This window comes from Xyrauchen texanus, chromosome 9 (genome assembly GCF_025860055.1).
Source record: "Xyrauchen texanus isolate HMW12.3.18 chromosome 9, RBS_HiC_50CHRs, whole genome shotgun sequence".
NCBI classification, from domain to species: domain Eukaryota; kingdom Metazoa; phylum Chordata; class Actinopteri; order Cypriniformes; family Catostomidae; genus Xyrauchen; species Xyrauchen texanus.
Window position 1 is genome coordinate 44627814 of NC_068284.1, and position 17970 is coordinate 44645783.

The 17970-nt window shown below is 42.3% G+C and overlaps 1 protein-coding gene across 2 annotated transcripts in view; it reads left to right on the forward strand.

Moving 5' to 3' along the window:
• Positions 1 to 447: 447 nt before the first annotated feature.
• Positions 448 to 17970, forward strand: part of LOC127649428 (interleukin-6 receptor subunit beta) — a 30991-nt gene continuing 13468 nt past the window's right edge. Inside the window, exons 1-4 of one of the 2 annotated variants that reach the window (XM_052134507.1) lie at positions 448 to 784; positions 7906 to 7999; positions 12183 to 12291; positions 14665 to 14843. In XM_052134507.1, coding sequence (XP_051990467.1) covers positions 7906 to 7999; positions 12183 to 12291; positions 14665 to 14843 — 382 coding nt within the window. In that variant the 5' untranslated portion in view covers positions 448 to 784. Of the gene's footprint in view, positions 785 to 7389; positions 7498 to 7905; positions 8000 to 12182; positions 12292 to 14664; positions 14844 to 17970 lie in introns of those variants that run through there. The other variant, XM_052134506.1, reaches the window with a different exon arrangement.

Sequence of the window (17970 nt, forward strand, 5' to 3'; positions counted from 1 at the left end):
AGACCTCTGCCATACAAATCCAAAACACTTTGCAATAAACACAATTCCAAAATAAGTGGTCAATTGTTTCTTGAAAGTGATGACAAAAGGAACAATTGGATGAAATACCATTATTAAACTTTGCTAGTTTATAATTTACAGGGTAACAATTATGAATAATCATAGGATAAGAGGACACCCCTGTCATATAAAAGTTGACTTACAAATACAATTTTCTTATCAAACCAGATACGAAGAAAAATTGATTTTTTATTTTATATCTTATATTCTTATTATTCCAGATGAAATAAATTTGGCAGGGTGGAGGGCGGGGACGGACCGTGATTCCGCACACCCGGCACCTAATCAGGCTAATTAGCCCTCGAGAGGAATAAGGGCCGACTGAAGACGGCAGTGCAAAAGAGAGAAATTTACGGACAGCTGTCCGACACCTGTGTGTGTGTTTGTCTTTTTGGTTAAGTTTATAATTAAAATATTATTTGTATATTAAAGCCGGTTCTCGCATCCTCGGAGGAGGGATGTGCCGTAGTGGAGTTCTCGCCGCTTCTATCCACCCCAAAGGAGCAGCCGCGGCCATCTGCCGGGGGACAGAGGAGACCGGTCTCCTGGAAGCGGAGGAAAGGCCGCCAACCGTGAGGGGAGGAGGGGCTCCCAACCAACTACTGCCAGGGGCGTCCACCAAAAGGCGTCCACGAGGCGTTCTGTCTGCCGGGGAGGTGCGGCTGTCATCCATTAGAGGGTGGAGGAGTGGTCGAGGACCAAGCTGCGGCGTATCTGAGAGCAGGTGAGCACGTTTTTTTTCTCTCTCCTCTCTCCCACTGCCGCTCCATATTGGCCTTTCCCTCTCTTTTTGAAATGTTTTGTTAATTTGGCACGATTGCCGTTACGGTGTGTAGGTGACAATTGTTTTTGTTTCCCTCCCCTTGTCCCCTCCCTCTTCAGGTAGATGGGGATGACCTGCCGGCAGATGGGGCGGAAGGCACGCCCCTCCCCAGGGAAAGAGGGAAGGGGGATGTACATCATGCCGGGGGCTCCCTGGCCTGAGAGAACGAGGGAGGAATGTGGCAGGGCGGAAGCCGGGGCCGGGTCGTGATTCCACACACCCGGTCCCTAATCAGGCTAATCAAGCCTCAGAGAGGGATAAAGGCTGACTGGAGACTGCAGTGGGACAGTGAGAGAGATTTACGGACAGCTGTCTCACACCTTTGTGTGTGTGTTTGTCTTTTTGGTTAAGTTTATAATAAAAATATTTTTTATATTGTCAAGCCGGTTCTCGCCGCCTCCTTTCCATTAATCTCTTTACACTGGTGCTAAAACCCGAGTTGGAGGAGGGATGCGCCGTAGTGGAGTTCTTGACGCTACCATCCACCCCAAAGGAGCAGCCGTGGCCATCTGCCTGGGGACATTGATAAATGAATAAGTTAGAGTTGTCAAAATTGGGAAGGGAGCACAAAGGGCCTTAGGGCCAAACTTGAGAAATACATTTACAAAATCAAGGATAGCACCAAAAATTGTCGCAGACTCTCTTGGCGTGACTGGAAAGGAGAATTCTTTCATAAAGTGTTCATAAGATAAGAGGACACCCCTGTCATCTAAAAATAGACTTACTAATAATATATTCCCCTATAAATAGCCCCTGGCTGACTTTCTTGAGTGCCTCGGTTACCTCTTATCTTTGAGAAAAGGCCAATGAGAATTGGCTAACAGAATTTGCATGCCCCTCCCATGGACATACGGGTATAAAAGGAGGGAAGCATGCGTCTGTTCAGACAGGTTGAGCTGAAGAGCCGAGAGTAAGGTCCCGGCCATTTCAGTGGCTCAGTACAGTGTTGTGGCAAGAGGGACACAACTTCTCGTTCCCTCCATCAGGGAATGGAGGTTACGACAGTAACCAAAACGTTCCCCTTCTGTCACTCACTTGATGTTGTGTCGAAGTATTGACACTAGGGGTCCCTATTTAAAAATGCCACAACACTGAACGTGTTACACTGAAGTAACGTAACTAGCCTGGGAGCAGCCCGCGCCAGCCGCAGCCTTTTCTCTCCATAGAGAGTTAGATGCGGCTGGGGCCATCTAACACTATAACAAGCATCGGGGAAGGCGTTCTTTTCCAATTCTATTCTTTCAGGGGAAAGACCCCACGGAGACCACATCCTGCCCAACAGAGGAGGTTAACACGTGGCAAATACGTCACATTGGCTTACCAGCCACACATGGAATTGATGTGGTGGTAGGTCCTGCCTCGACGGGGAGGAGCTCTACAAACACAGCGACCGGGAGGCAGAAGGGGCTCTGCCCAAGGGAGCCGACAGGGAAAAAACCCTGGACACTGCAAAACTAAGGCGCGTCTGTGCTGAGGGGGGCTTCCGTCAGAGACTTCCAGTGCGGGCAGTGGGTGGAATCTCGGGAGGCGAACAGATCTACCTGTGCTGTGCCGAACCGAGGCCAAATCAGCTGGACCACCTGAGGGTGGAGTCTCCACTCTCCACTGAGCATTACCTGTAGTGACAGCACATCCGCCCGCCCGGGATATGAGTGCAGTGCAGCGACCTCAGTCCAAAGGAGGAGATGGTTGGTGAGTTGCGACTTGCTCTAAGGGAATGATCACGTGTGATGTACCTGGAGATGGGTTCTTGTGGCGGGTGGGAGCAGGCGACATCACGTCGGGAGCGTTGCTTCATACCGAGGTGGTTGTGCTGAGGAGAGGCTCAAAGCACTTACCTTGCTCCATGTATCCGGCTTGTTCTGTAGCAATGACCTCTGGACTAGTCACCACCTGCCAGCCTGAGGCGTGGTGCAGTTGGACACGTGGAGGCGGAGGGTCATGGGTGCCTGGCTAAGTGACCCATAGATTAAAGAAACTGCTCTTTTTTTGACAATGTGGGTACCGCAGCCCATTGGGGGTGTGGCAAACCAAAAAATGGAACTTAAGATTCTCCACCCGGCCCTCCACTGGGGGATTGAGTGGTCTGAGCACCAGCTCAGCGGCGGGGCAAGATATGTTTGATGCCTCTGTCTGCTTCTTCACCGCCGAGAACTGCTGGCTAAAGTCGAATAGGCCGGTCTGGGAGATGGGGGCATTGAGAAAGTGAGCCTCGTCAGGAAACTTACAGGGGCAGTGGTGGCTCAGTGGTTGAGGCTCAGTGTTACTGACCAGAAGGTCGGGGGTTCAAGCCCCAGCACCACCTAGATGCCACTGTTGGGCCCTTGAGCAAGGCACTTAACTCCAGGTTGCTCCAGGGGGATTGTCCCTGTAATAAGTGCACTGTAAGTCGCTTTGGATAAAAGCATCTGCCAAATGCTTCTATATAAACTTAAATAAAATAGCTGGAATTATGTTCACCCTCTTCCAACCATTTCCTTCTTGAACGAACAAAAGCGCCCTTTGTACATTTATACAAATTATCTGGTTATGGAGTTCTAGAGGTCAGCAAATTCAGATTTTTGATTAATTGACAGATTATCAAAAGGAGTGCATGAGAGGCAAACAATTCTCTTAACAATATTGAATTCTTCTGTTCTATTTTACTTGGCTTTTTGAAATCCAGCTTTAATTAACATTGACATAATATCCTATTTTAACAGCTCTAATAAAGCAGAATTTAATTTCCAATAGGAACTTTATGTTCTTGAATCGGAAAAGGAATTGTGGAACGACAGAAGTATGCATTTATGATCATACAATGGAGAAGGCAAATTCTCAACCCTGGTAACATAATGAGATAAAGAATCAGATATAAGCCAAAAGTCAATCCTAGATTTCAGCAATCCAGAGCTGTTAGACCAGATAAACTGCTACGCTTGAGGATTTTTCCCCCCTCCAAATGTCAATTAGACCAAAATGGGAGATCAAATCACAAAGGCCTGATGAAGCACTGGACAACCTAGGTGTTGATCTGTCCAGAGAGTCCTGTAAAGCTTGATTAAAGTCTCTGCCCAAGAGAATATACAGGTTAGGGTATTCAGACATGAAATAGTCCAAATGTGTTTCTACTGCATTAAATGATTTCAAGTTATTCTTAGCAGAATTAAACCCATACATTTTACCCAGGACAAAAAAAGTTGTAATTTAAAGCGATCAATAAAAAAAGAAAATGACCTTCAGGATCACAAATTGTCTCAAGCCAGAATGGTCTGAAACGGACCTGATAGAGCACATGACGTCATTGTCATGGTAACCAGACACATTTCAGCTGCTTTGCTGAAGACTAGAATGAATGTGTCATCAAATCAAGGTGCGACGCAACTAAATTTATTTTATTTTCTGCAAACGATACCAGAGATAATAGCGAGTAGGACAATGAGGAGATTTAATTTAAGAAGAAACAAATCAGTGACCCTACCAAAAACGAGGACCGTCTTGTGTAATAAACCGGGACTGCTGGTCACCCTGTCTATAATTACATTTCACTGCCCAAAATAACTTCATATTTCATTGTGCCTTTTATTGTGGAAAAAACTTTAAAAGAACACTTTCTTTCATAAGCAGCTCCTCAATGCTTTTAAAATAGAAAAACAATAAATAGGTGCTGTAGATATGTTCAGAGTTGCAGTCTGCTTTAGCAATAACACATTTTTCCCCGACTATTTAAAAAGTTCTAGTTAATTAATCAAGGACCAGTTTAAGTTGACAACACTGCGTGGACCACAAGAGACTACTGATGCCTACATGTGTGGATACATTATGCCTAAAAATACTTAATAGCCCAATATTAATAATATTTTTCTGAATTGTTATTTGTATATTTGTATTAGTAAACTGTGAGAGACATGGTGTGGGTGACATGACTTAATGAAGTTTTTAACTACAAAGAAACTGTGACGCATGCACGGTGGCTGCACAAACATTGCATGTAATTTTACCAGTTGTCAGGCCCCATGCCATGTAAAACAGCCTGGACTCCAGAGTTTGGGAATCCAGAGTCCCAAAGGCTCGAGTCCAAGCTCCAGTACCCCAACTCTACCTTCTACCATGCTATATTCCATCATGTTCATTATGATTGCAAAATTCTGGCCTGTTAATAGTTCCTAGAATATCAAAATCAACAAAAGTAGGTAGATCCTTTTCCTCTTTGGCTCCTAAACTAGACTATTCTCCCTAACACTGTTCGGGATGCAGACACACTCACTGAGTTGAAGTCTAGACTAAAGACTCATCTATTTAGCCAGGCATACACCTAATTTACCCATCAACTCACAATTAGGCTGCTTTAGTTTAGTCTGCCAGAACCAGAAACATTTATCATAATCTATAACACTGCAAAAAATTAAATGTCATCTAAGATAATATTATTCTATTTGTTTCCCTGTCTCAATTTCGGGATTCATATACCGAGGTTCCAGAGCCGGCCAGATCCAGCTCCATTCCTGCTTGGTGTCGGACTCTATGCTATGACTCTACTAATATGCTATGTGTCTCTGAGTGATGACGATTAAATGCAGCCGGTGATGCCAAATCCAACTCTAATGATGGACTGCACTCATGAAATGGAATGCATAGACTATCAATTAATTGCCCTTCATCAGCCAACTAACAAAGGACAATTGCATCTATGTGAACCTCTGCAGTTAATCCAGTATGAACACTTATTTAATTTACTAATTTTAAACCATGACTTGCACTGCACATAAAAAACTAATATTGGCATTATATTCATAGTGGTTAGTCAGAGGGGAACTGGCCCCCACAGTGAGTTTGGTTTCTCCCAAGGTTAATTTTCTTCATTAACAAACATCTTATGGAGTTTTGTGTCCCTTGCCACAGTCGCCTTCAGCTTGCTCACTGGGTTTCTAAATACATCCATCCATCCATCCATCCATCTTCAACCGCTTATCCGAAGTCAGGTCGCGGGGGCAGCTGCTCCAGCAGGGGGCCCCAAACTTCCCTATCCCGAGCCACATTAACCAGCTCTGACTGGGGGACCCCGAAGCGTTCCCAGGCCAGTGTGGAGATGTAATCTCTTCACCTAATCCTGGGTCTTCCCCGAGGCCTCCTCCCAGCTGGACGTGCCTGAAACACCTCCCTAGGGAGGCAGCCAGGGGGCATCCTTACCAGATGCCCAAACCACCTCAACTGACTCCTTTCTACGCAAAGGAGCAGCGGCTCTACTCCGAGCTCCTCACGGATGACTGAGCTCCTCACCCTATCTCTAAGGGAGAAGCCCGCCACCCTTCTGAGGAAGCCCATTTCGGCCGCTTGTACTCGCAACCTAGTTCTTTCGGTCATGACCCAGCCTTCATGACCATAGGTGAGGGTAGGAACAAAAATTGACCGGTAGATCGAGAGCTTTGCCTTCCGGTTCAGCTCTCTTTTCGTGACAACGGTGCAATAGAGCGAGTGCAATACCACCCCTGCTGCCCCGATTCTCCGGCCAGCCTCCCGCTCCATTGTCCCCTCACTCGTGAACAGGACCCCGAGGTACTTGAACTCCTTCACTTGGGGCAATGCCTCCTTCCCTACTTGGAGTACGCACTCCATCGGTTTCCTGCTGAGAACCATGGCCTCAGATTTAGAGGTGCTAATACAATTGTATTTCTAAATACAATTATTATTTATTTTTATAGACACTTCATAATCATATTTAATCAAACTACACAATGATGACTCTAAGACTTTATTGATATTACGGTTTAATTTTCTGTTAATGCCTGATTTTCTGATGTGTTGTGAAAAGCTCTACAAATAAAACTGACCAAAAAAACGAGATGTCATCATTATATTGGTGGAAGCATACAAATGTATCGCAATTAATACTTTTGGGAAAATAAGTCATTTATTAATATCATTATAATAATATTTGTAAACATATGCATTGTTATGGTCTAACATTAAACATCTTAAATTTAATCCTGAGACCCCCAATTGTTTTTATCTTGTTGCTTTTTTCATCATTATATTGTTGTAAGCATACAAACATATTAAAATAAGTACTTTTGGGGGGTTAACATATTTTTTGCCAATCATTATATTGTTTGATGCATAAAAAACATATTACAGTAAAAATTGTTTGGAAAAAAAAATATTATTAGTAGTAGTAGTATGATTATGATGAAGATGACGATTATCATTATTATTATATGGAACCATTTGCATACTGATATGGTCTAACATTGCACATTTTAAAATGAATCCAGATTACCCTGAATGTTTTATTGAAGATACTCCAGAAAGAAACTTTGTTGACCAAAACCAGATGTCTCACAAATTAACTGCTTGTTCTCAGGAGGATGTATAGTAGCATATAGATTAAAAACAACACCTCAAAACATTTCTTAAACTGCTTTGGCACAAACGGCAGTCTTGTAGGCTATGTCAGGGGGAAATGTGACATGCGCTTTTACGCGTCACAGGTAAACTCATCATCTCCGGTGTGGGCTGATCGTGCCATTTCAGATCGGATCATCGGGCGTTTTTATGTAATTGGGATGCCCATTACGTGGTGACTTAAAGGCTGCAAATGTTGTTGAACAGTATACAGATCTCTTGGTCTTTATCAGGTAGGTGTTATTTGTAGTTTAGCCTAATAATCTAAACATGTGCATCATGTGGTGACATCTAAATTAACTGCCTTGATTGTAACATATTACGTAATATGACGAAATCAACCTGATTTAGTCATTTTTAAGGGTTTGCTAGATAGAAACTTCTCTGCACGCATATGCTATTTGTTTTTACAGCGTATTTTTTGTCAGAGAGGTAAAAAAATATGGACTTTTTCTGGCTCGTCAAGCTTTAAAAGTTTTTTTTTTTCTCTCATTGGACTAGATGTTCTTTGCGCTGATTTTTGCCGGGAAGCTCTTTTAAAGTCGCTGGTTGGGCAAGAGTGTTTTGCTCTAGGCATTTCCGATGAGTTGTTATGTTGGAATCCTGGATATCAGCAACAATGGCATGAACTTACTTTACAGATGACGCTCCTGAAGTCAGAAATGATCCAGAAGAAGCTCTGGAGAACTGGTCTCCTGCTCTGGATGTGCGCAATGACCAGAGTCCAGTGCGCTGGTAAGATTGTTTTGAGCCCTTTATAGGTATAAATTGCCCTTATATATATATATATATATATATATATATATATATATATATATATATATATAATCTAGTGGAACAGACATTACCATAACACTTCTAATCTCTTGTGTCAATTAACCCCATCACAACCAGCAGGGATACTTTAAATGGATATTTAGCTAAATCCTTTATTACATCATCCACAAATTTAGACCAAATGTAATACTTTTTTAGAATAAGCCATTGGAAAGCTCATATTGGTCAACCACGAACCTGGATATTAGTGTGGCACAGGCTTCCAAAATATACAGTAACTGGTTTCCATATTAACAAACATCCATATATTTTAAAACACTTGCTGGAAAGGTTAATTTTGGTTTTGGCGTTTATAAAAGAATGTCCTCACCTCAACAGGTTTTGATATTGTATTGTCATGACAGAATGAGAATGAGTGTAGGTCAATTAATACTGATAAAAATTGTGGATTGGTTTTTATGTTTTGCCCACATAATGAGAAAACAACACTTGCTGTCTCAGTTTTGAGTCAACCATGTTACCCAAAACAACAGCACAACATGATGCTGTGTTGAGAAATTGCAGAAAAATGCTTTCCTTCAAAGTGTGTTTGTGTTTCTGGAATAATTTCTGTGCGGTATGCTTGGAACCTCATAATAAGGCATTGGATTACCGTAGTTCTTGCCCTTTATCTGAAATCTGATCCGTAGTGCTGGTTGTTTGTGGCTTCCATGTGTGTTCAACATGTACACAACACTGACTGCTTCAGGTGTGGATGATTAGTTGTGTTAATGTTGTAAATGCGTTCTAGGGTTTCAATGCCTCATTATTGTGCATCAAATTGGGCTACACTCAAAAAATAAATTTTTGCTCCTTGTTGAATTTAGTTACATAAAATAAGCTTGTGTAATACAATCCTAGTATTATTTTGTCACAACTTAATTTCATCGGGTCTGTTCCAAAACTACATTGGCAGCTGTCTTCTGTGGCAGCATTCATACTGGAATGATGCCTCATAGAGAGCTATTTTGAACGCTCTACATAAGCCCTCTCCCAAATGGCACCCTACGCTCTTGCGGTCCACTGAGAGTGCAGACTTTGGTGATGTAAGCAAGTGCAGACCGATGGGACGCTAGTCAGCAAGTCGACGAGGGTGCATGTGTGCATTTGGACAGACTTCAATCAGATGATGCATTTTTTTACATTTTGTTTTTAATACACATGCAGTTTTACACATTTTTATTTGGAAAAAGTCATGGCACTGATGGATAGGGTAAAGGAACACACTTTAAAGTCACTATTGAATGTTTGTTGTACACTGACAATAAAGCATTAGATAATTGAATCAAGAACCTCTGAAAAACAAAGTGCACATATAACTACTGCAACAAAACCCAATTGTTTTAAATCTGTAATTTTGAAAAATAAACATTGTTATTTTGTTATATTAATAATGCATATATATGCATATACTGTATATAATTCTCAGTTACCCAGCGTTCTTGTCAGTGAAGAACATTCTGTTTATGCATAGTCGGACTTCTAGCTTGGAAACTTGTGCGGAAACCGTCTCGGTTACTGACGTAACCTCCGTTCCCTGATGGAGGGAACGAGACGTTGTGTCGATGAGTTGACACTAGGGGTCGCTCCTGCGGAGCCCAGACATCTCTGATTTTGAGAAAAGGCCAATGAGAATTGGCGTGTGGAATTTGCATGCCACTCCCCCGGTATAAAAGGAGTGATGCTGCAAATACACATCAGGTATGGCACTGAGGAGCCGAGCCAAAGACCCGGCGCTTTCAGCGGTTGGTTCATTGTTGTGGCCGGAGCGACGTTGTGTCGATGAGTTGACACTAGGGGTCCCCATGGAAAACGCCACAAGAGTTGAACCGAGTTACACAGACTGGCGGTGCGAGACGGGCAAACCTTTGTGTGCCTCGTAGCCAGCACAGCAAGCAGTCGCATAACTACCACCAACAAACTGGCAGGCATGAAGCGGTCCCCTGCACCTAGGGGAACGGCTAACTGCTCAGAAGTATAAGGACTGGCTGGCCCATTTGGGGCCTTCTCTCTATTATTCTCCCCTGTAAAAGGAATGAAATCGTTCGGCTGGGGGCCAAATAGTAAACCGGACCGAACTCTAGGCACAGTTCGCTAACAGAAAACGACTGCAGGTCCCCTACCCTCTTGATGGAGGTGAGTGCCGTCAGGAGGTCAGTCTTCAGAGAGGGCGCGTTTAGCTCTGCTGACTCAAGGGGCTCGAAGGGAGCTCCCGAGGCCCCGAAGGACCATGGGAAGAACACCATGGGAAGAACACCATGGGAAGAACACCACTGAGCGAACAGACGCCACTTCAGGCCATAAAGGCACCACGTTGAGGGGCTCTCGCCTGAGTAATCGTGTCTACCACCGCGGGTGGTAGGCCACCTAAGTCTACCACGTCCCGTCCATGGGCCAGACATGGAGATTCCAGAGGTCTGGTCGCGGGTGCCAGATGGTGCCCTGTCCCTGAGAAAGAAGGTCCTTCCTCAGGGGAATTCGCCAGGGGGGGTCTGTCGCGAGGAGCGTGAGGTCCGAGAACCAAATCCGGGAGGGCCAATAAGGGGCCACTAAGAGGACCTGCTCCCTGCCTCCCTGACTTTGCACAATGTCTGTGCAAGTACGGTCACTGGAGGAAACGCATACTTGCAAAGCCCTGGGGGCCAGCTGTGTGCCAAGGCATCTGTGCCGAGGGGGGGCTTGGTCAGAGAGTACCATAGTGAGCAATGGGAGGATTCCAGGGAAGCGAACAGGTCTACCTGTGCTTGGCTGAACCACCTGGGGGTGGAGCCTCCACTCTCCTCTGGATGTAACCTGCCAGCGCGTCCACTGTGCTGTTGAGGTAGCCTGGGATGTGAGTGGCTCGCAGCGACTTGACTCTTTGCTGACTCCAAAGAAGGAGACGGCGGGCGAGTTGTGACATGCGGCGAGAGCGTAGACCACCTTGGCAGTTGATATATGCCACCGTGGCTGTGTTGTCTGTCCGTAGCAACACGTGCTTGCCCCGGATCAACGGCAAAAGCCTCCTCAGGGCAAGTACTATTGCCAGCGACTCGAGGCAGTCCAAGGGCCGGCGACTGAGTGCCCACTGAATACGGTGCCCCAGCCCCGTTGGGAGTCATCTGTCGTGACCACGACGTGCCTGGAGACCTGGCCTAGGGGAACTCCTGCCTGTAAGAACACTAGGTCTGACCAGGGGCTCAGAGAGCGGCAACAAGCCTGCGTGACAAGGGCATGGTGTGTGCCATGGTGCCATGCTCGTCTCTCGACTCGGGTCTGTAGCCAGTGCTGGACTGGCCTCATATGCATCAACCCAAGCGGTATAACCGTCGCTGAGGATGCCATATGCCCCAGGAGTCTCTGATAGGATTTCAGTGGGACCAACGTGTTCCATCTGAACTTATGCAGACGGCTCAGCACTGACTGTGTGTGCTCGCTGGTGAGACGCGCCATCATTGAGACAGAGTCCAACTCCATACCGAGAAAAGAGATGCTCTGAACCGGGACGAGCTTTTTCCCAGTTGACCCGAAGCCCCAAGTGGCTGAGGTGCCTGAGCACCAGGTCCCTGTGAGCACACAACATGTCTCGCGAGTGAGCTAAGATTATACAGTCTTTGAGATAGTTGAGGATGCGGACGCTCGCTTCCCTCAGTGGGGCAAGGGCTGCCTCTGCGACCTTCGTGAAGGTGCGAGCGGACAGGGACAGGCCGAAGGGGAGGACTTTGTACTGATATGCCTGACCCTCGAGAGAACAAGTGACTTGCTGAACCGAAAAAAATTTATACGTTTACATCCCTAGGAAAAATAATTTCTGAACCAAAACCTGGCTGGACTGTTGCGCTCTTGACAATGATAAAAAATCAAACCCTATCCGTTATGGCAGACGATAAAATCGAGAACAAATCATACAGACACACATTTAAGGAGGGACCAAGCAATATTTAGGGACAATAATACCATAAATACCTACAATACCCTAGCAACCGCATAGCAACACGCTAACATCGTGAAGAAGAGCTTTGCATGGGCAAGCACTGACATTTTCTAAAATATTGTGTGTTGAATGAGTTCCCAGACATTTTTTGTTTGTCAAAAACACTTTCTCTCTTTGTGTCATCATCAGCACTCTCAATCAAACAGTGTGTGATTCTGGAGTACACCAGTATTACCTGTTATTGGGAAACATCCAACCTGACCCTCGTCAACAGCAGCTACAGACTTCAAGTAAACAAGTAAGAAACTTTCTACATTAACAAAAACACCATATAGTACCATGGTATTGTCATGTTTTTGGACAAAGTACCACACTAATACCACTGCACCTTGGTGTACCATGCAATTACCATAATATAAAATTAATTCAGTATTGTATTCATTCAGTACCTTGTTAAATCAAAGTACCATCTGAAACGATCATATGCATTTTTGTAAGGGAATTCACCTTCCAGTTCTGCAGAATGTGACTTGTTTTGACATTAGATTCAGTCACTGCACTGAAAAAACTACAAAATACTGTTACAAAATACTAATTTCACAGATGTACACGTGGCATTTAAGGGTTTTTCCTAGAACATCGGACTGATGATATGCTCAAGATGGTTTTGATTGGCATGACTTGTGAAAACCAACATGCAAATTTGTTCTTATCGGTGAAACTGATAATGATAAACATCCGTGTTTAAAAGCTCAGACAGCTTATCTAAATAAGTGTAACTTGGAAGTCTATCTTTCATATAAGAAGAAGCCGCTTCACATCTAAATTTAGTTTTGAATTTGAAATACATTATTGTATATATGAATATGTGACTCATGTTTTTAGTCAATTTTAGGAACCAATCTTTTTTCGACTAAATTGTTTGCTTGATTTGAAAGTGGTTAACCATCTTTCAATGTAGACATGTGAGGGTTTAAAACACCTGCGACTCAATCAGTTGTTTTTATCTAGGTGACATGAGAAAGCTGAGACACCCCCCTTTCATGATAATAATTCCTTACATTTACACTGGTGGCCAAAAGTTTGGAATAATGTTCAGATTTTGCTGTTTCGGAAGGAAATTGTTACTTTAATTCACCAAAGTGGCATTCAACAGATCACAAATTATAGTCAGGACATTACTGATGTAAAAAACAGTACCACTTACTATTTGAAAAAAGTCATTTTTGATCAAATCTAGACAGGCCCCATTCCAGCAGCCATCACTCCAACCCCTTATCCTTGAGTAATCAAGATAAATTGATCATTTGGTACTAGAAAATAGTACCAAATTTGGTTCATTAAATGAAGCTTAACATTGTCTTTTGTGTTTGTTTTTGAGTTCCCACAGTATGTATTAGACTGGCATGTCTTAAGGTCAATATTAGGTCAAAAATGGCAACAAAAAAAAACAGTTTCTCTAGAAACTCATCAGTCAATCATTGTTTTGAGGACTGAAGGCTATACAATGCTTGTAATTGCTAAAAAAGGCAGATTTCATACAAAATTGTACACTACAGTATTCAAAGACAAAGCACAACTGGCTCTAACAAGGACAGAAAGAGATGTGGAAGGCCAGATGTACAACTAAACAAGAGTATAAGTACATCAGAGTCTCTAGTTTAAGAAATGGACGCCTCACATGTCCTCCGCTGACAGCGTCATTGAATTCTACCCGCTAAACACCAGTTTCATGTTCAACAGTAAAGAGAAGACTCAGGAGGACTTATGGGAAGAATGGCAAAGAAAAAGACACTGTTGAAAAGGTTCGAGTGGGCAGCGAAACACAGACATTGGACAACAGATAATTGGAAAAGAGTGTTATGGATCTTAACCCCATTGAGCTTTTGTGGGATCAGTTAGACTGTAAGGTGCGTGAGAAGTGAATTTTTTAGAGAGGCAAAAGCAGATATACGCTTTTGGCTACTTAAGGCTTACAGCAGATGTTATCGAAGCATAAATGAGACTTTTGTATTTGATGACTAACAGAAATCATGTATCACTTTGGGATTCTTTTGAAAATCTTTCAAACTGTGGTATTGGGGGGAAAAAAATCAACTGTACAGCTTTTATTTGATATGTGACGTCCATTTAGGTGCAAAGTGAAGGATTTTTATTTTCATATAAATATTTCTACCCCGTTAACTCTAGGGGGTGCTAATTTTCACCGCAAATGTTTTGAGGCCTTATTTAGTTGTTTTAAGTAATATGATTGCAGAATTGATCAAACGATACCTCATATTCCTGACTTTTGTATATGGAGACTTTAACATTTTAAACGTAAACTTTTTTAGCGATATTGAGCTAATGGGTTAAAACTAAAAACTCTCTTTTCAAGAGCACTGTTAAAATGTTTAAGCAAGTAAATAAAAAATGCTTCAATTCGTATGGCAACCTCTAATTTTACTGGTTTTCTTAGGTCCCAAATATTTTTAACTATGAATAAATTAACCCAAATATATTAGGTTACACAAACTAAAGTCATTTTTACAGGTTACATTGCACATTACCACTTTTTACAATGTAAAAAAACTTGTGCAACTTTAGTAAAGGTTCTCCTAAAACCCTCCTAACGCTTTATTTGTAATAGTGTGAATAGAGAGTGTGAATATTCTTTTGTATTTCTTTGCAGAACTGATTGTGATACCAAAGAAGGCTTCATCCCTGTGGATGTGTGTCACAGCAAAGGCTCCAGCTGCTCCGTTCAACCCATTGATTCTGCATTTCACTGTTTCTATGCGGATGTGCTGGTGTCCACACCTGCTGGACCCATACGCTCTCCACCCTTCTTCTTCATTGGTATCTATGAAGGTATTTGTGTTTTCTCACCTACAAAAGCACACCACAAAACAACAGTAGTATGCAACAGAAAAATGGTGTGCGTATTGCTATGTTTGAAATAGCATACAAACATACACAAACTGGATGCCACTTGCTCAATCAAACATGCATGTTATGATGTCATCCTATCCTATGTCTTACTAAACTGTGCAGTATTTAGTACACAGTATGCTAGTACTGTATTTCAAACACAGCTTTTTTATCAGGTCTGGTTTGTTGTGGCAATGCATGAACAAATTATGAGGTTAAGAAAATGCTTGTACAGAATGACTGCTTATCAGATGACATTATGTAAATTGCTCATTTTCATCTGTAAATGCCTGTTATTATGTTTACAAATGATACTTGTATTCAACATTGTTTTACTCAGCATTTCACCTGACCACAGTAAACAACAGTGTTTGGTCTCACGCGATGCCCAAGTAATTAGTTACTGTAATCTGGTTACTTTTTAAGTAAAAATGGAGTGTAATGGAGTGTAAAAAATCAGTTTACAGGTAGTGACTTTCAGTGATGCTACAATTATATTACTTATTGCATAGGAAATATTTAAAAAATCTAGTTTAAAACACATGTCAAGTTTGTAGAAATGTAATCTTTGTGTCCATTTTGGTTTCATAATTGTTTGAAAACATTTATAGAATTTTTTTTTATTACATAATGACTTTAAAAATTGTCAAGTGGTGTAAACAATAAAAAGGTATTACCATATTTTTCAAGGGAGAAAATATATGTTTTACAAATATAATGAATTTTTGAGTCACAAATATCAAGACATACAGTTTATTTTAAAGGTTACACTATTTAACCTAAACAAAATTGATATTTGTTTTTATTTATTTATTTTGGTCACATGACAACATAATGGCTTGGCTTCCTGCATGCTGGTTATACCACCTGACTTTGTTTTGACAAGATTATTCTAAACATTTTGAGAACTTTTCTTTTTTCAATTTCAGATTTGAATGAGACTTACATTACAATGAGATTATTTAATGAGACTTACTTTGACTATATATATATATATATATATATATATATATATATATATATATATATATATATATATATATATATATATATATATATATTTACATATAAATACATATTCCTGAGAAATGCAAGCTTGTAGTACCACCTGTTTACTCCAGAGGGCAATAAGTGACATTTCAGCTGTGTGAGCAACACACAGTTTATACAGTGAACAAAACAACCCTTCAGCTGCAGCACAACACAAACATGCGTTACGCCCTTGCGTTCAAAACACTTGATGAGCGCAAATCCGAACTTAGAGATCTCAAGATGTGTTCTAAGTAGTAAACTATATTTAACTTGTCTCAGTGACCTAAAAATGTGTGTTCATGACGCAACGCACCCGAGACGCTACACAAGCATGTCTGACGCAGCTGTTCATTGACGGGTCCTTAAACAAGCCCTCATAATAAATCTCCAACTGATTGACAAATTCACTTGTGAAATGGATTGCTGTGAACTGTGTGACAATGATTGACTTATGATCAATAATATGGTAATAAACAATACATTGTATTCTAAAACCGCTTTTTGATTTGTCTTATGAATGATGAACTCTTCTGCCACAAGAATGTATTTAATTATCTGAATATGTTTTTTATTTTATTTTTATATATATATTTATATATATATATAAACATATATCATATTTAAAGATAACTATGTATCATTATTTCATCATATATTGAATTATTGTTATATGAGGGGCTTTCTCAGCAAATATTTGTATATGCGATTAATCGCAATTAATTAATCAGGACGCCATGTCATTATTTTGATAAAAAATTTGAATCGATTGACAGCCCTAATATATATGACAGGGGAAGTGAATAACATTGACTATATCAATACAACGGCACCTGTTCAGGGGTGGGATATATTAGGCAGCAAGTGAACAGTCAGATCTTGAATTTCAAGCATTAGAAGCAGGAAAACTGGGCAAGCGTAAGGATCTGAGCGACTTTGACAAGGGCCAAATTGTGATGGCAAGACCACTGGGTCAGAGCGTTTCAAAAACAGCAGGTCTTGTGGGGTGTTCCCAGTATGCTGTTGTTAGTACCTACCAAAAGTGGTCCAATGAAGGACAACTGGTGAACCGGCGACAGGGTCATGGGCGCCCATGGCTCATTGATGCATGTTGGGAGCGATGGCTAGCCTGTTTGGTCCGATCCCACAGAAGAGCTACTGTAGAACAAATTGCTGAAAAACTTAAGGCTGGCTGTGATAGAAAGGTGTCAGAACACACAGTGCATTGCAGCTTGCTGTGTATGGAGCTGCGTAGCAGCAGACCAGTCAGAGTGCCCATGCTGACCCCTGTCCACCGCTGAAAGTGCCTACAATGGGCACGTGAGCGTCAGAACTGGACCATGGAGCAATGGAAGGTGGCCTGGTCTGATCAATCACGTTTTCTTTTAGATCATGTGGATGGCTGAGTGCGTGTGTGTGTCGTTAATCTGGTGAAGAGTTGGCTGTAGGATGCACTATGGGAAGAAGGCAGGCTGGCGGAAGGCAGTGTGATGCTCTGGGCAATGTTCTGCTGGGAAACATTGGGTCCTGGCATTCGTGTGGATGTTACTTTTTGCAGTCCACATACACCCCTTCATGGCAATGGTATTCCCTGATGCAGTGGCCTCTTTCTGCGGGATAATGTGCCTTGCCACACTGCAAAAATTGTTCAGGAATATTTTGAGCAACATGCTGAAAAGTTCAAGGTGCTGAATTGTCCTCCAAATTCCCCAGATCTCAATCCGATTGAGCATCAATGGGATGTGCTGGACCAACAAGTTCGATCCATGGAGGCCCCACCTTGCAACTTACTGGACTTAAAGGATCTGCTGTTAACGTCCTGGTGCCAGATACCACAGGACACCTTCAGAGGTCTTGTAGAGTCCACGCCTTGACAGATCAGTGCTGTTTTGGCGGCACGAGGGGGACCTTCGTGAAATTAGACAGGTGGTTTAAATGTTGTGGCTGATTGGTTTATATCACTTACAATGACTTCTGCGCCCACTAATGAGTCATTGCTGAGTGTGTGAGGTGCGATCGTCAATGGACGAGGAGAAAA